Source organism: Ranitomeya imitator, chromosome 1 (genome assembly GCF_032444005.1).
Source record: "Ranitomeya imitator isolate aRanImi1 chromosome 1, aRanImi1.pri, whole genome shotgun sequence".
NCBI classification, from domain to species: Eukaryota; Metazoa; Chordata; class Amphibia; order Anura; family Dendrobatidae; genus Ranitomeya; species Ranitomeya imitator.
This window is the reverse complement of record NC_091282.1, coordinates 293,722,639-293,747,687: the sequence shown is the minus strand read 5'-3', so window position 1 is coordinate 293,747,687 and position 25,049 is coordinate 293,722,639. Positions and strand designations below refer to the sequence as shown.

Genomic DNA, 25,049 nt, shown 5'->3' with positions numbered 1-25,049 from the left:
CCGCGGCCCGGCCAACCATGGGTTAACGTTCCCGCAGCCGCCGTGCTTCCGTCACCCCCCTCTTGTTTATCCCCCTTGGCGCGTCCCCGAAGCTCCTCCCCATGGCCGCGTGCTGTCCGGGCCCGCGCCTGTTGTTAAGAACCCAAACAACAGTCCAAGACTCCCTCCCCCAGCGAGTGATTGGATAAAAGACGAAGTTGTCATAATTGATAACCAATCCTAGCCCTTCCTCTAAGAAGCAGCTGCTGTCACTGGAGGTTACGCCCCCGGAGCTAGTCTCCTCCCCAACCGCAACCAAAACATCCTTTGTCTCGAAGCAGTCTCCGCTCTCCATTGGTCAATGCTCACGAGACCTGCGATCTTATTGGCTGTGACGCACAAGGATTCCTGCAATTATTGGTTAGCTCGGTTTCTCAGCTCTGGCCTTCTGAATGGTTGGTGCTTGAGTTGGTGACGGTAAAATGTATCCATCTACTGATTGGCTCTTAACGGCTGTGTTTTTACGTAGGCTCCCCCCCTTCTCTCTAAACCGCCGTTGATCGGTTTCCAGTCAGTAACCAAACAAAAGCGGCGGGAGGAGGTGGCGGTGGCGGCGGGGTGAGAAGGCCGCCCGGAGAATGAGCGACGTACGAACCGGTGAAGCTGTAAGAGAAGAGGGAGCAAGAAGCAACGAGTAAGGAGGGGGCAGAGGGGAAATGTGGGGGACGTGGGACCATTGTGTCTGAGGGGCGCACAAGCTGCTGGGGAGCGACATGACACCTCTGGTGACTGGGGGGCAGAAGTCCGAGGATTGGGGCAGGGATCACACAGGAGGATCTGTGCTCAGGGGCAGCGGACACTGAAACTTGTCAGCGCCCCCTCTAGACAGGGCCAAGATCTGCATGTCTGGGGTAAACACGGAGCAGTCACTTCACATCTTGACTGTAGGTGATCTCTGATGCGGTCACATGACGTGTGTAGGTGATCTCCTCTCTGATGCGGTCACATGACGTGTGTAGGTGATCTCCTCTGTGATGCGGTCACATGACACGTGTGTAGGTGATCTCCTCTGTGATGCGGTCACATGACACGTGTGTAGGTGATCTCTGATGCGGTCACATGACACGTGTGTAGGTGATCTCTGTGATGCGGTCACATGACACGTGTGTAGGTGATCTCCACTGTGATGCGGTCACATGATGTGTGTAGGTGATCTCCACTGTGATGCGGTCACATGACGTGTGTAGGTGATCTCCACTGTGATGCGGTCACATGACGTGTGTAGGTGATCTCCACTGTGATGCGGTCACATGACGTGTGTAGGTGATCTCCACTGTGATGCGGTCACATGACGTGTGTAGGTGATCTCCTCTGTGATGCGGTCACATGACACGTGTGTAGGTGATCTCCACTGTGATGCGGTCACATGATGTGTGTAGGTGATCTCCACTGTGATGCGGTCACATGACGTGTGTAGGTGATCTCCACTGTGATGCGGTCACATGACGTGTGTAGGTGATCTCCACTGTGATGCGGTCACATGACGTGTGTAGGTGATCTCCACTGTGATGCGGTCACATGACGTGTGTAGGTGATCTCCTCTGTGATGCGGTCACATGACACGTGTGTAGGTGATCACTGTGCTGGGCCTGGTTACATGATCATGTGTCCCTGCTGCCATAATATTTAGTCTTTATTGTGTCCATATAGTAAATATTAGTTGTTTCTTCTCTGTGTTGTGGTAACTTGGAGCCAGACACCAGGCAGTTGATAATAACGATCTCTGCCTCCTGTAGGTTGTTGCTGGGGATAATTGTCACCCCTAGTGATACAGAAGTGTTGCTAATGATATGTTATTTACATACCTCTTAACAATATAACAAGCTCCTCACTCATCTTCAGTGATGCAGCAATACTTAGTGTTTGCTGCGCTTTGTTTTGATTGTTTAGACCTTGTCTGTAGGATGTTGTGGTTTTCTTTGTTGTTGTTATGTTTTATTTGTATTTTTTGGTTTTGGGCAAACAAGTATCAGGTGCGTTGTCTTTCTCTGTACAAAGTATCATTTGCCTGCCGTGTGTGTGTGTGTGTGTGTATGTAAATGGGCAAAGTGGTCGTGTTAACTCATAAACTGTGCCAACTGGTGCTCGGGTAGATCCAGCGCAGTGCATGTACAGTATAACAAAGGCTGCTGCCTGGCATAGTGGGCACTCCGTGTGTCTGCTGTGCTCCCATAAGTTGTTCTTTGTGTGTTTGCTATATCGGGGCTGTATGGATGACGACCGTACGTGTCTTATCGAGTAATTGCCCCCGAGCTGTCATAAAGACTTGCCTCACTGGCTGAACGCTTTCTATTTATAGGCAGCAGCCATCAGAGAGTTTCTGACTCCAGTCTCGCTTGTAGACCTCATGCCTGGGTTACTGAGCTCGGGAAAACAAAGATCTCAGTGGACTTGGTTCCAGAAATCCATGCAAATGATTGTCCTGTGTGGCTGTTTTCAGGAAGCTTCTTTGTGTGGGCACCTTGCCTTTGTGTGTCGTCCCTGTCCACAGCCGGCGTAATCCTGCAGCGCTTTGTGCCTGTGTAACTCAAGGAAATAGACCAGATCCATTTAAGCCTCTGTCACATCCAATGGACTTTGTACAATCTCCACAACCGTTTCTACGACACCAGTCTTTGCGTTGTAAATATTATTGTTGCATTAGTTGTCTCTAAAAATGGCAAAGCAGATTATTATTATAATAAATAATAATGTTTATTTCTATAGCGCCAACATATTCCGCAGCGCTTTTCATTTTGTACAGACAATAGACATTACAGAAAAACAAGGATCCAGATCTGAGAGGCCAAGAATCCTTTGTTCTTGTGGTTTCCTCCAGTTTCGGGTTCTTGCTGAGTGCTCGGCCATGTGCCTTTCTTCTTTGTTTGAAGCGAAGGCTATAACCAAATTATGATCACGTCATTCCATGACGTCCCAGCAGATACATTACCGGTCTGGCCTTGCTGGTCCCTGATCTGTGTGTATAGTTTATGTGTATACACTGGTGTCATTGGTAAATAAGGATGGAAGATGTGGTGGGGGGCTGGGACCTACACTGGCTTCACATAGACATTAGTTGAATTTTGGGGATAGATCATTGTGAGACTATGTTATGGGTTGTCAGTGGTTAGAATGTCGCTACTTGTAGATTCGCAGCTCCAGTAAACGGTGATCGGGACGGAGTGTCACTTGTAAGGTGGACTGTACGCGCCGCGTCACATCAGGGGTGTAGTTGGGGTGTTTCTGACGCCCCATCTCCTTGTGCACATGCTTTGTATACATAGGCAGGTGTTTGGGCTGAGGCATTGTGTGGTTTATTTGCATTGCTGGTTTATTTTCCTGCTACCTGTGATCAGTGGGGCTACTGGGCATATTGTAATGCAAAATGTGAGTGCACAAAAGGCACTTCTAGTAGCTTTTCCTTTGTAAATGCTGGTTTTGCATAGCCATTGCAGCTGGTTTGGGGCCCCTGTGAAGCGGAGGAGGGGGCATATCAGTCAAAGCTTATCTCCATTCCCTATGGCCTGCCTGTACCTGCATAACCCCCAAGTCTCCTCCCCATGTCTCCACTGTAAAATCAGCACACAAGTCGGAGGGGAATGGCCATGGGAAGGCATAAACTTGGCTACTATTCACATTATAGATCCCCTCCCAGATCTAGGACTGTTGTGTAGCCCCAGTTACAGGGGAAATATCCCTGCAATAACATTACACAAAAAAGTTCTGAATTTAATATTATTTCTGCCATCTCTATTCTATTTTGAGGCATTTTTTTCCCTCCTGGCTTTTGTAAAGTTGGTTGATGAGGGGTTAAATTGCATGTTCACCTCTAAACATACACCATTACCATACAAGTCAAGTATGTTTCTATGCAAATCTTGCATTACAGATCATAGATTACACCACATGCCAAAGCTCAGAGTTGCATTCACAATTCTGCAGGCTTCAGAGCTGAAATCTCCCAGCATTCCATATATACAGGGCTGGCCATTTATATGGATACACCTAAATAAAATGGGAGTGGTTGTTGATATCAACTTCCCGTTTGTGTCACGTTAGTATATGGGAGGGGGAAAACTTTTCAAGGTGGTGACCATGGCGGCCATTTTGAAGTAGTCCATTTTTGGATCCAACTTTTTCAATGGGAAGATTGTGACACATCAAACTTATTGAGAATTTCACAAGAAAAACAATGGTGTGCTTGGTTTGGAAAAAATAAAGATGATATCACCAACCATTCCCATTTTATTTAGGTGCATCCATATAAATGGCTCACCCTGTATATATTTATTCTGAATAAGCCTGACCTGTAAGGAATACTGGGAGATTTCAGCTCTGAAGCCTGCAGAATTGTCATATATCTGAACCTATACATCATGGCATTGAGAGATGAACGGTTTCAGCAGGAATCCGTGGTTCTGCTGCTTGGAATACATTCATCCGATTATGATCTGGCTGCTGGTAAGTCACGTACGGTCCGGTGGGATATGTTGGCACCTTATAGATAAGAGTATTCCGGGGGCTTTATGTATTGCGGTGGCCGTTTTCTTCAGAATACCGTCCCCCTAAGAACCGGTTTCGCTGCACATTTAAGTCCCACGTGCTGCTTCGTGTTTCCACTTTTAATGCGATTACTGAGAGCTTTGCAGAACTCTACACCAGTCGTACCCTGCTAGGAAAGTATAATGTGAGCATTCAGATAGGGAGGAGGAGAAAATGATGACTTTTTGCCAATCCTAGATTACTTAGGCTTATTACAATATACTTTTTTGCGTTTGTTACTTAATGTTGAGAATTGTTGGACATGTCAGCTGGCTTCTTGTAGTGCAGACTGTGCCCGGCGGCCGGCTGTAGCCCCGCTCTCTGCAGCGGCAGGAATATGGATGCTATATTTGCCTTTCTATTCTTAGACACCACACACGGATTTGGTTTGCTGCGCTTGCAAGTTGTTTGTTTAGGTTTCTGCCTGCTGAATACGTCACGGCAGACAGAAGTAAAGCCTATTTACATGCAGAGTATCTGCTGCACCGAATGACATTGACCACTGTGGACTCGTAATTAAAGGCATATTCTCAAGTTTGGGAGTTATATTTTATTTATTGCTTATTTATATAGTGTCATCCTGTTTCACAGCACTTTACAGACATTATCGTTGCTGTCCCCATTGGGGCTCACAATCTAGATTCCCTATCTGTATGTCTTTGGAATGTGGGAAGTAACCGGAGGAAACCCGTGCTTTCCTTGACCGCAACACCGCAAAAACGCTAGTGCATGCCCTTATCATCTCCCGCCTCGACTACTGCAACCTCCTACTCTCTGGACTCCCCTCTAGCACTCTGGCACTGCTCCAATCCATCCTACACTCTGCTGCCCGACTAATCTCCCTGTCTCCCCGCTATTCCCCAGCCTCTCCCCTATGCCAAGCCCTTCACTGGCTTCCTATCGCCCAGAGACTCCAGTTCAAAACCCTCACAATGACATACAAAGCCATCCACAACCTGTCTCCTCCATACATCTGTGACATGGTCTCCCGGTACCTACCTACACGCAACCTCCGATCCTTTCAAGACCTCCTTCTCTACTCCCCTCTCATCTCTTCTTCCCACAACCGCATCCAAGACTTCTCCCGTGCTTGCCCCATACTCTGGAACTCTCTACCCCAACACATCAGACTCTCGCCTACCATAGAAACCTTCAAAAAGAACCTGAAGACCCACCTCTTCCGACAAGCCTACAGCCTGCAGTGATCCTGAAGTTACTGAACCGCCGCGCAACCTGCCCTACCCTCTCCTAGTGTTTCATCACCCATCCCCTGAAGACTGTGAGCCCTCGCGGGCAGGGTCCTCCCTCCTTATGTACCCGTGTGCCTTGTTATCTGCTCATGTTTAATGTATTTGTCTATATTTGCCCCGTATTCACATGTAAAGCGCCATGGAATAAATGGTGCTATAAAAATGTATAATAATAAAACCCACGCAAACATGGGGAGATAGCAGATCATAGCATTTGGCTGGTCGTGGTCACTCCCATAAGAATGAATGGTGTGACTACTGTTTCATTCACAGCTCGGGTTTTGGGATTAGTGGGGGTCTAGGCAATCTGGAAGGGGATAACATAACCCCCATACTTGTGGATGCCCGCTTAGCATCTGCCGGATTCTATGTGTTACTAGTTTATATGGGGAGATCATGTAGTCATAGGTTGGAAAAAAGACTGATCTGTTCTCCGTGATATTGCTGCTGCCTTCTTACATGTCTGCTTTTTCTCCACAGCTTGACTTTCTCCTTTGGCATCGGTGTGGGAAGTGCCACACACTCCCCAAACCAACAACGGCTTTTGCTTGCATTTTCCAGTGTTTCTTTTGTCAGAAAGTGCAGCAAAGTTGTAATTCTTCCAGTGCCAGCCCCGAGCTGAGTGAGGAACCCCAGACCGACATGGTGAAAATGACTAAGTCCAAAACTTTCCAGGCTTATTTGCCAAACTGTCACAGAACCTACAGCTGTATTCACTGTAGAGCACATTTAGCCAATCATGATGAGTTGATATCCAAGGTAAGCGATCATTATCTTCTTATCACCTTACTGCTTCACTGTATATGCCACAAAGCCCATCAGAAGAAACCCTAATCGGGGTTAGGAGGCCGCAGTGGCACGCGGTGATGATGAGTGATGTGCTTATTTACCCTTGTCCTGTGTCATCTGCTGGCAGGATGCTACCGACACGCAGCTTATGGTCGCCTGCCACATCTAGTAGTTTTCTTCATTGCTCTCTGACAGTAGAAACACACAACACCAATCATCACCGCTACCTGGCCATTCATTCCAGGTTTATACTTATGGGATGAAGCATAAATTGTGTTTAATATGGGCATTACTTACCTATTCAGTCCCCTGCTGGTTCAGCACCACTGCCTCTTTAGTCCTGCAAAGATGTGTCCATTATGCACATGACCGCTGCATGGAATCGCTGGCCGCACAGCAAAAAAAAAATGCAGTTTCAGCTCACGCTTCTAAGGCAAAACCCACAGTCTGAGCCTGGTGGTGCACAGATGAAGCAGACAGCCAGTCACAAAAAAAGTTGGAAGGAAAGATGTCTCCAGCACGCCTCCCAAGGTTCAATAAATAATTGTCATTTATTAGATTAATTAAAAACCCATGGATTTATGTCAGTGTCCTTGACATCCCTCATTTGCTGCTGTTTCGGTCTGTGTTGACCGGCTGCAGTGTTGATATCACATCGACAGGGCTGCAGCCAATCACTGACCCAGGAAGGGTACTTAAAGCTCACTTTGTTATTCTACATGTTTTTAAGCCTGTAGGTTAAAATTGCCTAAATGGGGGCATCTCTCTCCATTGGAAGGCTTTTTTCACAATGGGTAACTGATAAATGTCTGATCGTTGGGTGGTGGGGGACTGACTGCTAAAATGGGGGTCAGGGCCCCCTATAATTCCTTATTGTGCCGTTGGAGAGTAACGGTGGTGGTGGGCCCCCTGCTGCTCCATTCAGTGTCTATGAACATTATTAATCCCTTTCTATTCCTGGCAAGGTTCTTGTTTGCTGTCACTTTTCTACATGTTGTTGGACATCTTTGCTCCATTAGGACCGTGCCTTTTATGTTACATTACTATATAGCCGAGGATATGGTCATAAATAGGCATAAGGAAATGTCTGCCCTCCAATGCCGTTCTTCTTGTCTGTTTTGCACAAATCATTGGTAGAAAGGCATATTGCTAGATGTATTTGTGTCTATTCTGGAGTAATCACCCTCTTTTGTGTATTTTTTTTCCCCCCTGCAGTCATTTCAGGGAAGTCAAGGGCGAGCCTACCTCTTCAACTCTGTGTGAGTATTTCCTTACTCTAGCTTTGCTTTCGAAAAACTTTCACCCTACTCTTTACTGGTCAGATACATTGCAGGAAAAACAAGTTTAGTCCTGCCTTTATTTAACTTGAAGCCTGTGAATTTCTCCCTTTTTTCTTATGTTTTTATATTTTCAGGGACAGAAAAAAATCTGACGTTCCTTTTTTTTTCTGTACTATTTTGTGAGCGACCTTCCTATATCATGTACAGAAGCATAAACTCCATCTGCATCACTTAATAATGTAGTTGTCCACTACTGGACAACCCCGTATTTTAAAGGGAACCTGTCACCCCCGTTTTTTGAGATTGAGCTATAAATACTGTTAAATAGGGCCTGCGCTGTGTGTTCCTATAGTGTATGTAGTGTACCCCGATTCCCCATGTATGCTGAGAAATAACTTACCAAAGTCGCCGTTTTCGCCTGTCAATCAGGCTGGTCAGGTCGGGAGGGCGTGGTGACATCGGCGGTTCTTCCTCAGCTTTACGTTGGTGGCGTAGTGGTGAAGACACAGCGCGCGATCTGCGCTGTCATCCCTTTCGTCGGTGGGGGCGGCCATCTTCCTGGGGCCGCGCGTGCGCAGATCGAGTGCTCTGCTGCACGGGGCTTCAGGAAAATGGCCGCGGGATGCCGCGCGTGCGCATTAGAGATCGCGGCGGCCATTTTCCCAAAGCCGAGTTTGCATCTCGGCTTTGGGAAAATGGCCGCCGCGATCTCTAATGCGCACGCGCGGCATCCCGCGGCCATTTTCCTGAAGCCCCGTGCAGCAGAGCACTCGATCTGCGCACGCGCGGCCCCAGGAAGATGGCCGCCCCCACCGATGCAAGGGATTACAGCGCAGATCGCGCGCTGCTTGTTCACCACTACGCCACCAACGTAAAGCTGAGGAAGAACCGCCGATGTCACCACGCCCTCCCGACCTGACCAGCCTGATTGACAGGCGAAAACGGCGACTTTGGTAAGTTATTTCTCAGCATACATGGGGAATCGGGGTACACTACATACACTATAGGAACACACAGCGCAGGCCCTATTTAACAGTATTTATAGCTCAATCTCAAAAAACGGGGTGACAGGTTCCCTTTAACTCATTGGGAAAACCTGGTGACAGGTTGCTTTTAAATGTAAAGTATGGCCAGCACCTTTAAGACCACTTTTACAGCGTTCTAGTATGCTGTATGTATGTCCACAATCCGCTATGAAAGGCACAAAAAGAGCTTTTGTTATATTCCGACAATGGGGTCCAGTCTGTCTGATGGGCGTCTCTGGTCTTGATCCGGCGCCTCCTCTTACAATCGCTGTCCTCCCTTCCCTGCTTTCTGTGGATGACTCATTCTATGTCATCCACAGTGTCCTCCATTGTGCTCCTGCGCAGGCGCACATCTCTCTGCCCTGCCGAGGACAGAGCAAAGTACTGTAGTGCACATACGCCGGGAAAGAGCGCCGATAACAGATAGGTAAAGCTGACGCATGCGCAATACAGTGCTTTGCTCTGCCCTCGGCAGGGCAGAGAGAAGTGCGCCTGCGCAGGAGCGCTATGGAGGACACTGTGGATAACTTAAGACACATCACCCACATGAAAGAGGACGACGATTGTAAGAGAGGTTGCGGGGTGGGGGGTTCCTCCACTTTTATAATTTAGTCCTCTAAAGCAAATCCATTTCAGGTGTGACCACCCTTTTCCTTCAAAACAGCATTAAAGCACTAATTCTACATACATTTGCACACAGTTTTTGAAGGAACTTGGCAGGACGGTTGATCCAAGGATCTTGGAAAGTTAATGACAGATCTTTTGTGGCTTTAGGATGTGCAAATCCTTCTATTCTTCATGTCATACCAGACCAACTTAATGATGTTGACATCAGGGCTCTATGGAGGCCATATCAAGACTTCTAGGCCTGTTGGTTCTCCTTTACCCTAAAGATTGTTCTTAATAACATTGGCTGTATGTTTGGAGTCATTGACAAAGAATTTGGAGGCAATCGGTACAAACAGACACCTCCCTGATGGTTTTGCATGATGGATAAGTATTTCCATTGAGGTCCCCACTAATCCTGATGAAATCCCCCTACTCCATTTGCTGAAATGATTCCCCAAACTTGCAAGGAGCCTCCACCATCCTTCACTGTTCAGACGTTCTCCAGACCTTCGGTGAGCAAACTTCCGTTAAAGGAATTGCCGAAACCTACAACAACTAAACTATGAGCATGTGCACCTAGAAGTGATGTTTTGATGCTTAGAGGGCAAAGGGTGGTCACTCCAAATATTGATGTGATTTAGGGTACCGTCACACAGTGCCATTTTGATCGCTATGACGGTACGATTCGTGACGTTCCAGCAATATCCATACGATATTGCTGTGTCTGACACGCAGCAGTGATCAGGGACCCTGCTGAGAATCGTACGTCGTAGCAGATCGTTTGGAACTTTCTTTTGTCGCTGGATCTCCCGCTGTCATCGCTGGATCGGTGTGTGTGACACCGATCCAGCGATGCGTTCGCTTATAACCAGGGTAAACATCGGGTTACTAAGCGCAGGGCCGCGCTTAGTAACCCGATGTTTATCCTGGTTACCATCGTAAATGTAAAAAAAAAAAAACAGTACATACTTACATTCCGGTGTCCGTCAGGTCCCTTCCCGTCTGCTTCCCGCACTGACTGACTGCCGACCGTAAAGTGAAAGCAGAGCACAGCGCGCTGTGCTGTGCTTTCACTTTACGGCCGGCAGTCAGTCAGTGCGGGAAGCAGACGGCAAGGGACAGACATCGGAATGTAAGTATGTAGTGTTTGTTTGTTTTTTACGCTGGTAACCAGGGTAAACATCGGGTTACTAAGCGCGGCCCTGCGCTTAGTAACCCGATGTTTACCCTGGTTACCCGGGGACCTCGGCATCATTGGTCGCTGGAGAGCTGTCTGTGTGACAGCTCTCCAGCGACCACACAACGACTTACCAACGATCACGGCCAGGTCGGATCGCTGGTCGTGATCGTTGGTAAATCGTATAGTGTAACGGTACCCTTAGAATTCTCATTTGCTCATTATAATTACATTTTGATAAAAAGTAACAACACCTCTATATCTGGACGAATTCTTGCTTTGTATCTTTTGTTGCCTAAAACTTTTGTACATTACTATACATTACACACTTTGTACATTGTGGGTGGACAGAGCACTCGGTAAATATAGCTGCCTCCCACCATGCATCACAGACTGAATTCGGATCACACCTAGGCCCGGGCTATTTTGGTCAGGAGTGCAAAGCTTTTCTCCGTCAGGTCATTTCCTTAATTTATAATCTTGCGAGTAGCTGTCCAAACTGCTTGCTATAAATAGAAGGCGTGAGAAAGAAAGGTCGGCATCGGAGTCTGGTCCGTCCTGCCATGGAGCACCTGGCGGCGACCGCATCTGCTCGGAGTGTTTGTAGGTTCTACAAGCAGGAAATTCTAGAGGATTTGTCACCCGCTTGTTCGGTGTGTCTTACACAGTCAGATTAGGAAAGCATCTGAAATGCTTGCCAAGATTTGCTGCTTTGGAATCTGACTAAGCTCTACCCCTGTGTCCTTATGTAGACAGAAATGGCCTGCAAGTATTAACCCCTTTATGCTTCAATCTAAACATCTCTCGTACACTAAGGTCCATTTTACATACACACTTGGTGCTGGAATCTCTACACAACACACAAATGAACAAGCAATTCTTCCTGGAGGCAGCCATGGCAATGCATTGCTTACTCATCACATCATCCGAAACTCTCCCCTATGAGTACTGCTGCTATTAGTGCATGTCGCCCATCATCGGAAATCAAGATCACCCAGAAAACAAGACTTCAAGTAGAAATACATCTTACACTCTGATTTCTATGCCTTCAGGGGTTTTTTGTTTTTGTGTGTTACATTCCTGTAACTGCAATTGTGAACAACATATTATTTTTTACATACAGAAAAAAGGAAAAACCATGGAAAAAAAAATTAAATAAAAATTGCATTTTAAAAATGATACACCCGCTTGGTATCAGATTATGTCTACCATGAAAAATGACCTAATGGTGTTTTTATATTGAATATTTGTCAGGATGGAAGTAGCAGCCTGCTGTTAGTCCTAATAGTTGTCTGGCACAGTTTTTCGTGTACATTTGCACCCCATACATGTGAATGGGGTTTCTACAACCCCCAATGTCATGCAGCTACATTTCTGACCAAATTTCGAGCTGCACTGCAGAAAAAAATGTACTATAGAGCTATGTGGCATGTCACTTACTTTGGTCAGAGGCATTGATTATTTAATGTTTGCTTTTTAATTTGTTTTGATCTTGTGATTGACAATCACCTGCTTTTGGCTTGCAGGGTAAATGTCGGCTGTGGCCCAGCAGAAGAGCGGGTCCTTCTAACCGGGTTGCATGCAGTGGCTGATATATACTGTGAGAACTGTAAAACCACACTCGGCTGGAAATATGTAAGTTATTAAAACAGAGCTCTGGGCATAAGGCTATGTGCACACGTTGCTGATTTGACTGTGGAATTTTCTGTGCAGATTCTGAATTTCTTGGCAGAAAACGCAGGTCAGAATCTGCACCTTTTTTGGTCTGTGCACACGTTGCAGATTTTTGTGCAGATTTCTTCCTTTTTTTTACCCCTGCAGATTTCTATTATGTAATGGGTGCAGAAACGCAGCAGTTCTGCACAAAGGATTGACATGGTCCTCTTTTGAATCTGCTGCGTTTTCTGTGCAGAATTTTCTGCACCATTTCTGCACAGCATTTTTATTTTGCCATTGATTTACATTGTACTGTAAATCACTTGCAGAGCTGCAGCGTTTCTGCGCGGGGAAAAAAAAGCTGCAGGTCTGTAGGAAATCTGCAACGTGTGCACATACCCTAAAACAGTTTCTGATTGTTCCAGTTTCAGGAAAATATTTTCCTAAAGTACGTCTTTCATAGCGACTTGTATAAGTGTTAACGAAGTTGTAGAAATAAACAAATGTCAAGGACATTACAAGGAAGAATTCCGTTTTTGCTGACACTGCATTTCATGTACTATGTTTTTGTAGCTGGAAACAGTCGTTTTCTAGGGCCGTCCTAGGAAAGTCCAGATGTACTCGTAAATTACTCACTTTCTCAGGCAGGAAAACTTTCAATCAGGGTTATACAGCTGTTCTTGCATACATTTTCATAGTGGGCGCCCCAGCTTGATCGGGTCTAAGATCTATTTAATAATGTATTGGGAAATATATTGTCCGATCCACTTTAATTCCTTCCTCTAGTAACGTAAGCACAAAAGGAGTCAGTCTTGTTGCTAAATGAGAAACTGTTACAACCATAGAAAGACATGCCAGTCCTAATAGTTTCTGTTAAAGGGACCATATCACCCGGTTTTTGCTATGTAATCTGAAGGCATCATAATGTAGGGACCGAGACCTTGACTCCAGCTATGTGCTACTTACTGAACTGATTGTCGTAGTTGTGATAAAATTCTTGTTTGCTGCAGATCTAGCAGTGCTCTGAATGCTGAGCTCTGTGTAACCCCACCCACACCATTGATTGGTAGCTTTCTGTCAATGTACACAGAACGTTACCAATCAGTGCCGGGGGCGGGTTTACACGGAGGAGGACTACATGGCACGAGACACCTAGTCCTATAGTGATATGGTCTTGCTGATTATACTACTGATTTTATTGAAACTGTAACAAGCAGTAAGTGATACATCGCTGGAATCGGGGTCTCTGCTTCTACATCATACTGCTCTCAGATTAAATAGCAAAAACGTGCAGACACATTTCCTTTAACATTTCCTGCCCGGGTGCCCCTCGCCAAAAAATAAGGCACACTGACTTCAGGAATGTAGAGGCTAGGAAGGTTAATACAATTTGGTTTAACGTTGCGTTATGGCTTTTCGTATAGTAATTACATTTCCTTGTTTCCCACAGGAACATGCCTTTGAAAGCAGTCAGAAATACAAGGAAGGAAAGTTTATCATTGAACTGGCTCACATGATAAAAGACAATGGTTGGGAGTGAGTCCTGTCCTCTGCCCTCTGATCAGGTTGCGTCACGTTGAAACCTTTATTACAGGAAGAACTGAACTGTGGATTTTGATGAAGAGCAACCGATTAAAATGTTTAACTTTTCGATGAAAAATAAGTAACCTCATGGATTGGTAGAGTAGTAGCGTATGGACACGTTGTGGCTGGACTTGAATATCCACATGAAGGTTCCTTCTCCCTTTTCCTCTCCTCCTCCCCCTGTGTACACGTATTCTCGTGTGTGATCAGCTGTTATCTGTTGCTGCTGTGGCACACTGGAATAGATCCTCCCCATCCTCCAACTTGTAAACATACGTGTCCTTGAGACTTCACTCGCCCGTGTTGGCTTGCCGTTCTGTTTTTGTGCATGCCTAAATTCTCTGTTTTATCCCCCCACTACACATCTCGGCATCCCAATTCCAAAGCTGAAGGAACGAGTGTGCATCGGACAAGAATCCACAAGGAAAAACAACTCACAACCTTGCAAGACTTGCGTCATGGAACTTGCAGTCCTGGGACAGAAGACACCGTGAAGTACAAGATGGTGTTTTCAAAGCCTTCAAGACGTCACTCTGTGCTGCTGTTAGGGTCCTCTTCCTTTTTGGTTTACACATGTTTAGAAAAATCCCAAGGATGGGGAAAGGTTCTTGTGGTGAAGGAGAAAACCAACTAATATTGTGAGAATATTTCCTGCCCTTAAGATTATTTGCTCCAGACGAACGTTTCAGAAACCCTGTGCAGAGAAAAAAAAAATGACGGAGTGGTGGAACAGCGGCTGCAGACCTCCTGTGGGAGCAAGGTGGTCTGCAGCCAGGTATTGTGTAGCTGGCGCTGCAGACATCAGACCTGTGTTATGGCTGGTTCCATAAACCATTAATTTAATGCACTGGATAACGAGGGCATTTGATGTTCGGCATGCTCCCGCTTTTTTTGCACATTCACAATGTAGGGAATCTTTCTGGTGTAAAGGCCCCTCTTGTTTGTATAGTATATTCCCCATTTTGTGTAGGTAAGGTATTTAAGCCTTGGGGTGTGGGTGGTTTGCTGGTTAAATCTCTCCCAAAATATTTTGCATTTTTATCAAATGATGAACCTGAGCAACATAAGTAAATGTTACCTTCCATGTTACATTGCACAGTGCAGCTGCTGCGGAGGGAAGAAGGAAATTGTGAACAGACTGAGCCTAACCTTCCGCCATTGCCCTGTGCGCGGTATGGGTCCCAAGGGGCTGCTTTTCTTATGCTAACAATTGTAAAGCACCCGTACATTTTATTATTTTTTTTTTCCTGCCTTTTTAGAGGCCTCAATGAGATGAGACATAGACATCTGCTCTTAATGTATTTGCTCTGCGCTTTTGTGGTTGATGTGGGCTTTGCATTACCATTGCTTATTTGTTGTGGGTTTTTTTTTTATTTTTTTGCCCCTTTTTAAATACATGAAATTTAATATTCTATCTTCTGCACATAACCTATTGGAAAGGTAGTAATGTATTCATGAGCCTTCTACAAGCTAGGGGTTTACAACAAGGAAAACAGTTTTTGACTTTTGCAGGACCATTTTATTTTTCTATAAAACACTACCACGACTGTTGGCACTTTGAATCAAATGATACTTTTGAAATCCATGCAATAGCAATGCTACGATCCCCTGTCCTGCGAAGACATATTGTATGTACTGCTAACACTAGTAAGTGACGCAATGCTGCTGCTTGATGCATTATGTAGAGCTAGGCTGACCTGCACTTTATGCTTCACGTCACTGTCCGCTCGTGCTTTCATCAAAGTTCTAAAAGGTAGATTACTGCTACAGTCTATAGCTAGGAAACCCCTTATGTACAGTGCCACCTTTACATACAGATAGTCACTCATGGCTCTCTGTGTATCAGATCTTCATGTGGTTGGAAATTTACCATGTTGGTAATCTCCAACATTAAAGGGGTTTTCAAAACAGGTGCCTGCACTAAAGGGGTTCTCCACAACTGGGTAATCTCTGCTTCATCACTTCAGACCTTCTTTTGAAATAAAAACTCTTATACCCAGGGCTGTGGAGTCGGAGCCCATTTTGGTGTAGTCGGTGTCCTGGATATTGGGGAGTCAGAGGTTTGGCCCTGTCAGGGCTGTGGAGTCGGAGTTGGAGACCATTTTAGTGGAGTCGGTGTCATGGTAATTGAGGAGACTGAGTCGGAGGTTTGAATTAGCGACTCCACAGCCCTGGTTATACCCACCTCCAGCAGTGCCGCAAGTCCCGGTGGGCCTTGTGACATTGGCCGCAGCAGCTGATCCACCCGAAGGATGTCTGCTCTGAAAAAATGGGTAAAGTCTGCAGTGGTCACGTGACCCATGGGAATAGCGGCGCCAACATCGCTGGAATGGCGCCATTTCTGTAGGTGAATATAAGTATACACTGGTTTTATTTTAAATAAGGCCCTGAAGTGATTAAACTAGGGTTGTCCAACATGGAAAACCTCTTCTAAAGTTAAAAAGGACATGTTATATATATACAGTATATATGTATCCAGCTAAAGTTTTAATTTATAGGTCTAACTTAAGCTATATTCATATGTAGGGTTATGGAGGCAGCAGAAACCCAAAAGAAGTCATTATTATGAAATCTACCACACTGTTGCCTCTGCACATGAATATACTCAAAGGCTGTGCTAAAGTGGCATTCACATGGTTGTGTTTCACGGTCTGTGCGGACCCCAGTTTCTAGACCATTTGCAGATCTGACCCAAACTCAACAGCCTCATAGACATATATGAAGCTGTTAATTGGGTCCGCTGCTCTGGAGATCGCTGTCTGTACACAGATCATGAAACCCTGATACGTAAATGCAGCCTAACCTATATCATCTAAATCCCAAGTTCCACTGAACTTTGTGATCTACTAAATCCCTATATATTTTGCTATGCACTTTGCTATGTGTCCATTGAGCGCGTGCTCGGATAAGAAGTAACGCACAGTTCAAAGGTGAATTATGGGCCTCCAAATTTATATTAAAGCATAATTTAAGATAAAAATATAAATACATTTAACAGCCACCATCAGTAGCCTGTTCTTGCCTCGTGAACAAAGCACCCACCAATTATTAATGGCTCCCAGGTTGTGGCTATGGTTATATATATGGTAAATGTGTAGGACAGTCTGGTTACTGCTCCTGATTTGTCTTTTGTTTTACAGCGGTTTGCATAAAACTTGAAAAAATATACATATAATACAAAAAAGATAATTAAAAAAAGGAAAAAAGACAAAAAAAAAACCATTTTCCATCTAACCAATTTTTTGTATATAATATGGATAATATTTAAGCGTTTTGTGTTTATGGTAAGGTTTCCTTTCTCCAAAAATCCTTTTTTTTATGATTCTGATAGCTACTTAAAACATTTGTGTGTGCATATGTGTGTTTTATATGGTTTTTTTTTTTTTTTTACTTTTTAAGCTGTTTGGAAAGTCATTAGGATTCATGAGATTTTTGTGTTCCAGTACTAAAACTGTCCCTAAACTCCGATGGTAGGCTAGCGCTTTTTGCCATGTCTGCCCTGGGTCCAAGGTGACTATAAGGGGCTTGTACTTGATCAGCTGCTCTGTTCTACAAGTCCCGCTGAAAGTGAAGAAGTTTAATAGTCCTTGACGTGACTTTTCATTGATCCAGTGCGGTTTCACTTGGTGTCCAGCAGTGATGAGACTCTACTCCTGCCTGATGTGACTTTTAGGATGTAATATTGATAGACACTAGAGACGCTTGCATTGTTGTGCTTTACTTTCCTCAGCGGATTGGTATCAGTCCGGACCGTTGACCTCATAACTTCTTTAGGTCCCTTTTGAGCGTTTCCAGACAAAACTAGGATGTTTTCACCTGTCCTCCTTACAGCATTCTCTTGCCAGATACTAGGGGCAGCCAGCCAGCCACCATCTACGAGCCATGTGGGGTATGTGAAGTCTTGCCTGTCCATATGAAGAGATGGTCTACCTCTTGTTTCTAGAAGTTGCGTGTCCAGTAATAGAATGACCACTTGATGTTTTCACCACTAGGTGCATAGTTCATTGTAAAGTGCACTTATTTTATATTTTAACTTCTGTGTATGGCTGATTATGGAGCTAAGTAGTAGAGGGAGGAATGCCTGGAAAGTTTTTGCTGAATTTTTCATATTTGTTTCATATTTTGACAATTTTGCAAGTATGTCATGTGCCCTAAGCCCTAGAGTTACATTTCTGCATTTAACGCTTTCACTGTTAGGATAAGAAGTAATGCTTATGGCAGCTATGACTTAAAAGGGAAATCTGTCACCAAGATCAATCCACCAAACTGCATATATGAGCATGCAGGTCTTAAATCAATATTTTCTGCTGCTGCCTCCCTGAGAAATCATCGCCTCATTTGCATATGAATAAAATAGCTAAGGCTACGTTCACATTAGCGTTGTGCGCCGCTGCATCGGCGACACAACGCACGCAAAAACGCTGCGTTTTGCGCCGCATGCGTCGTTTTTTGCCGAAATTTGGACGCAAGAAAAATGCAACTTGTTGCGTTTTCTTGGTCCGACGCTTGCGGCAAAAAAGACGCATGCGTCGCACAATGCAACAAACAAAAACGCATGCGTCCCCCATGTTAAATATAGGGGCGCATGACGCATGCGTCGCCGCTGCGTCGCCCGACGCAAACTAGCATAACGCTAGTGTGAACGTAGCCTAAGTGCTCTGTGTGTGACAGAGCACTTAAGCCATTGTTTCCCCACCCAACACCAGGCGCTTTAAATGGATTGTTGCCTGGCTTCATAAACGCAATGAGAAATCAAAGCAAGAAAGTCAGACAGCGAGTCATCATTAAAGAGGCTGGCCCAAGGCAGGAAACCACCTCTGGAGGCAGAGGCATGGGAAGTGCTCTGTTACACTTATAAAACACAACGCCTAATTTGCATATGGACTAAAACGCTAATTACTCAAGAATGCAGTAATGGACTGTATGGTAAATCCATCTACACTTCTTATATCTTGTATCTGTTACTACATTTCTGAGAGATTAGCATTTTATTTCATACGCAAAGGAGGTGTTAAGTGCACTAGGCGTGACAGAGCACTTCCCAGGCCTCTGCCTCCTGAGGTTATTTCCCTGCCTAGCACCAGCCTCTTCAGTTTGATTGATGGCTCACTGATTTTTTTCGTCTTGCGCCTAACATCACGCCGACAGTGAGGAATCATTCCAAAGAGGCTGGTAATGAGCAAAAATAGACTATATGGATTAAACCGCTGATTTCTCAAGAATGCAGCAACAGATACAAGATGTTAAGTTGTCAATTGATTTTTAGTTCAGTTCAAAGACCTACATGCCAGTCTATGCAGTTAATGGTAGTTGATCTTTCTAACATTTTCTTTAAGTCTATGCTTCTCATAGTCCTCCAATTTTTATTTATTTTTTTACAATCTAGCTGTCTCATGGCAAGGATTAGAAATTAATTGTCAAACTGTGAAGTTCTCATCCCAGTGACGAGTCAGTCACCCCAGTGTAAGACAATGGTTTTAACAGACCTAAGCTTTATTCACTGTGTATATTATTAACCTGGACCACTTCAGTGTTGGAAGTCTGCTGAGCAGAACTTCTAGATGATCATCCCTGAAGACCTTAAATACCGATAGGATTTACAGACAGAGCCACTGTTATGAATGGGACATGCTGCTGCCACACAATGTGATGCCTAGTGCCGACACCTCACTATTTTACACCATTTACACTGATTTTTATTTTTTTGAGATGTCATAGCTTTGCAGTTTTTGTCCTAGCTATATTGTACAACACTTGTGTGATTTGTTTCACGTTGTTGTATACAATTTGAGGTATCACAATAAAAGGCTTTAATCGGCATCTGAGTCTCCAATCTGTTTACTATACACAATTGCCATGTATATTCTGCATTGGGAGGGCCCGTGTGTGTGTATATATTTTTATTCTCGTTTGGATTGGCTGAAGGTTTTTTTTTCAATTTTGCTGCTCATCCAACTTAAAGGGAATCTGTCACCCCAGCTAAGGCCACCGCCATCGGGCTTATCTACAGCATTCTGCAATACTGTCCCGGCGCCTGTGCACTGCAGTACTTTGCTGTGCCGTCAACAGGGCAGATAAAGTACCCCTGCGCAGGAGCCGCGACAGAAAGCAAAGAGGACGTCATCGCATAAAGATGGGAGGTGCCGGACCGCGACGCCCATCGGACCGGACCGAACTGGGACCACCGCTGGGTGAGTATAATATAACTTGTTCTTATCTTTCAGGTTACATCGGGGGCTTATCTACAGCATTACAGAATGCTGTAGATAAGCCCCTGATGCTGGTGGCCTTAGCTTATAGGCAAAAATTGGGGTGACAGATTCCCTTTTAAGGCCGGGACCACCAGTAATTTTATATAAAGATAATTGGCATAAGAAAAAACTGCTTTTGCAATAGCCTATATTGACAGTGCTCAAAGTTTGATGACAAAAACTTCTTTCCTGTGCTTTAGCCACGATAAAATGAGTTCCCACTACTGTCACTAGGCCGAGACTGGAGAGGCAGCAGTGGACCCGGGAAGGGTAACTGCTCACTTTAACCTAAAGTAGGCCTATAGAGTACAAAAGGTTAGATCTGGGGGGAAAAAAGGTTGTGGTTTTTTTTTATTATACCTTTCTTTGTGCTTACTCTGGGTTGAAAAAATCAAGAGCTGTTGCCCTCCCCAGGTCCAGTGCTGCCTATCCAGTCTTTCCTTGCTGAATACAGTAGTAAGGCTGGGGTCCCATTGGCGTATGTCATCCGATGATTCATGCAAGAGCATTGGATGCGATATGCTAATGACACTTCCGCTGCGAGCGTGATCCAGTCTCAGTGCTCCGATCCTCTTGTATGACAGAATTGCAGCACAGGTGAGGAGGAGATGGAGAAAGTAATTTCTCCATCTCCTCTGTTGTCGGCATCTGCAGGACTGGCACTAAACTCTGGTGATATCAGAGTGCAGTGCGATGTTTCACACACACACCCATAGACTTATATGGGGGCGTGCAATCCGATTCCCAAGTGCAATCGAAGCATGCTGCTATGGTTTTCGTATGCCGAATCGACATAAGAAAATAATCACAGATGTGAGTTGCACCATAGAGAAACATTGGGGCGACTGCAATACGATTTTTTTTTTTTAAATATGATTGCACTCGTCTGATTGCATCACAAGTGGGAATGAGCATTTAGATCACGACTACAATGAATAAAACCGCTGCAGCCAATGACCAGGAGATGAGCTCTGACTGATATTCACTGTTGCCATCAGCTCAGTAAGCAAGGGCCGGTGAGAGTAAGGCCGGTGTCACACCTAACGTATAAAAATACGGCCCGTTTTTTACGATCGTAATACGCAGAAATGTTCCCTGAACAGTGATCCGTGTGTCATCCGTTGGCATGGTGTCACTGCATATGTTGCGCATGTCATAATCCGTATGGCATCCATATAGCGTTTTTTTTCTCGCAACCTTCCAAAATGGGCATTTAACAGTTTTGAGGCCTGAAATTAATTTAACCCCCTTAAGGTACCATTACACTAAACAATTTACCAACGATCACGACCAGCGATACGACCTGGCCGTGATCGTTGGTAAGTCGTTATGTGGTCACTGGGGAGCTGTCACACAGACAGCTCTCTCCAGTGACCAACGATCATGGGAACAACTTCGGCATCGTTGAAACTGTCTTCAACGATGCCGAAGTCCCCGGGTAACCAGGGTAAATATCGGGTTACTAAGTGCAGGGCCGCGCTTAGTAACCCGATATTTACCCTGGTTACCATTGTAAAAGTAAAAAAAAAATTGTACATACTCACATTCCGATGTCTGTCACGTCCCCCGGCGTCAGCTTCCCTGCACTGTGTAAGCGCCGGCCATAAAGCAGAGCGGTGACGTCACCGCTGTGCTCTGCTTTACGGCTGGCCGGCGCTGACACAGTCAGTGCGGGAAGCTGACGCCGGGGGACGTGACAGACATCGGAATGCGAGTATGTACTGTTTTTTTTATTTTTTTCAACTTTTACAATGGTAACCAGGGTAAATATCGGGTTACTAAGTGCGGCCCTGCGCTTAGTAACCCGATATTTACCCTGGTTACCAGTGAACACATCGCTGGATCGACGTCACACACGCCGATTCAGTGATAACAGCGGGTGATCAGCGACCAAAAAAAGGTCCTGATCATTCCCATCGACCAACGATCTCCCAGCAGGGGCCTGATCGTTGGTCGCTGTCACGCATAACGATTTCATTAACGATATCGTTGCTACGTCACAAAAAGCAACGATATCGTTAACGAAATCGTTATCTGTGAAGGTACCTTTAGTGACAGAGCCAATTTGGTGCTTAATGACCGAGCCAATTTTTATAACTCTGGAACGCTTTAACGGATCCCGCTGATTCGGAGATTGTTTTTTTTCGTGACATATTGTACTTCATGTTATTGGTAACATTTCTATATTTCTTGCGATTATTTATGAAAAAAACGGAAATATGGTGAAAATTTTTAAAATTTAGCAATTTTCAAAATTTGAATTTTTATGCCCTTAAATCAGAGAGATATGTCACACAAAATAGTTAATAAATAACATTTCCCACATGTCTACTTTACATCAGCACAATTTTGGAAACACATTTTTTTTGTTAGGAAGTTACAAGGGTTAAAAGTTGACCTGCGATTTCTCATTTTTACAACAAAATTTGCAAAACCATTTTTTTAGGGACCATCTAAATTTAAAGTCACTTTGAGGAGTGTACATGACAGAAAATACCCAAACTTGACACCATTCTAAAAACTACACCCCTCAAGGTGCTCAAGACCACATTCAAGTAGTTTATTAACCCTTCACGTGTTTCACAGCAACTGAAAAAATGTGGAAGGAAAAAAAGAACATTTAACTTTTTTTTGCAAACATTTTACTTCAGAAACAATTTTTTTTTCATTTTCACAAGTGTAAAAAGAGAAAATGAAACACAAAATTTGTTGTGCAAGTTGTCCTGAGTACTGATATATGCTGATACCGCATATGTGGGGGTAAACCACTGTTTACGGCAGAGCTTGGAAGAGAAGGCGTTCCGTTTGACTTTTTCAATGCAGAATTGGCTGGAATTGAGATCGGACGTGCATGTCCCAGTGCCGAATCCACTTGCGCGCACGTGAAGAAACAGCGCCACGATCTGCGCTATTACGGTCTTCGGTGGGGGCGGCCATCTCCCTGGGGCCGCGCGTGCGCAGATGGAGTGCTCTGCTGCACGGGGCTTCAGGAAAATGGCCGCGGGATGCCGCGCGTGCGCAGAAGAGATCGCGGCGGCCATTTTCCTGAAGCCGAGTTTGCATACTCGGCTTCAGGAAAATGGCCGCCGCGATCTCTTCTGCGCACGCGCGGCCCCAGGAAGATGGCCGCCCCCACCGAAGACAGTAATAGCGCAGATTGTGGCGCTGTTTCTTCACGTGCGCGCAAGTGGATTCGGCACTGGGACATGCGCACACCACTACGCCACCAACGTAAAGCTGGGGAAGAAACAGCTGTGACCACGCCCACCCGACCTGACCAGCCTGATTTGACCACGCCCACCCGACCTGACCAGCCTGATTGACAGGCGAAAACGGCGACTTTGGTAATGTATTTCGCAGCATAGGTGGGTATTTCGGGTACACTACATACACTATTGTAACGCACAGCGCAGGCCCTATTTAACAGTATTTTTATCTCAATCTGAAAAAACGGGGTGACAGGTTCCCTTTAACATACAGTTAGGGCCAGAAATATTTGGACAGTGACACAATTTTCGCGAGTTGGGCTCTGCATGCCACCACATTGGATTTGAAATGAAACCTCTACAACAGAATTCAAGTGCAGATTGTAACGTTTAATTTGAAGGGTTGAACAAAAATATCTGATAGAAAATGTAGGAATTGTACACATTTCTTTACAAACACTCCACATTTTAGGAGGTCAAAAGTAATTGGACAAATAAACATAACCCAAACAAAATATTTTTATTTTCAATATTTTGTTGCAAATCCTTTGGAGGCAATCACTGCCTTAAGTCTGGAACCCATGGACATCAACAAACGCTGGGTTTCCTCCTTCTTAATGCTTTGCCAGGCCTTTACAGCCGCAGCCTTCAGGTCTTGCTTGTTTGTGGGTCTTTCCGTCTTAAGTCTGGATTTGAGCAAGTGAAATGCATGCTCAATTGGGTTTAGATCTGGAGATTGACTTGGCCATTGCAGAATGTTCCACTTTTTGGCACTCATGAACTCCTGGGTAGCTTTGGCTGTATGCTTGGGGTCATTGTCCATCTGTACTATGAAGCGCCGTCCAATCAACTTTGCAGCATTTAGCTGAATCTGGGCTGAAAGTATATCCCGGTACACTTCAGAATTCATCCGGCTACTCTTGTCTGCTCTTATGTCATCAATAAACACAAGTGACCCAGTGCCATTGAAAGCCATGCATGCCCATGCCATCACGTTGCCTCCACCATGTTTTACAGAGGATGTGGTGTGCCTTGGATCATGTGCCGTTCCCTTTCTTCTCCAAACTTTTTTCTTCCCATCATTCTGGTACAGGTTGATCTTTGTCTCATCTGTCCATAGAATACTTTTCCAGAACTGAGCTGGCTTCTTGAGGTGTTTTTCTGCAAATTTAACTCTGGCCTGTCTATTTTTGGTATTGATGAATGGTTTGCATCTAGATGTGAACCCTTTGTATTTACTGTCATGGAGTCTTCTCTTTACTGTTGACTTAGAGACAGATACACCTACTTCACTGAGAGTGTTCTGAACTTCAGTTGATGTTGTGAACGGGTTCTTCTTCACCAAATTAAGTATGCGGCGATCATCCACCACTGTTGTCATCCGTGGACGCCCAGGCCTTTTTGAGTTCCCAAGCTCACCAGTCAATTCCTTTTTTCTCAGAATGTACCCAACTGTTGATTTTGCTACTCCAAGCATGTCTGCTATCTCTCTGATGGATTTTTTCTTTTTTTTCAGCCTCAGGATGTTCTGCTTCACCTCAATTGAGAGTTCCTTTGACCGCATGTTGTCTGCTCACAGCATCAGCTTCCAAATGCAAAACCACACACCTGGAATCCAACCCTGACCTTTTAACTACTTCATTGATTAAAGGTTAACGAGGG

The 25,049-nt window shown here is 44.9% G+C and overlaps 1 protein-coding gene across 1 annotated transcript; it reads left to right on the top strand.

Annotated features, from left to right (window-relative positions):
• The first annotated feature begins 421 nt into the window (after positions 1–421).
• Positions 422–17,155, top strand: YPEL1 (yippee like 1). Its single transcript, XM_069756590.1, has 5 exons — positions 422–673; positions 6,291–6,569; positions 7,815–7,858; positions 12,217–12,325; positions 13,797–17,155. The coding sequence occupies exons 2-5, from the start codon at positions 6,453–6,455 to the stop codon at positions 13,884–13,886; spliced, it is 360 nt and encodes a 119-aa protein (XP_069612691.1). The 5' UTR covers positions 422–673; positions 6,291–6,452; the 3' UTR covers positions 13,887–17,155.
• The last annotated feature ends 7,894 nt before the right edge of the window (positions 17,156–25,049 follow it).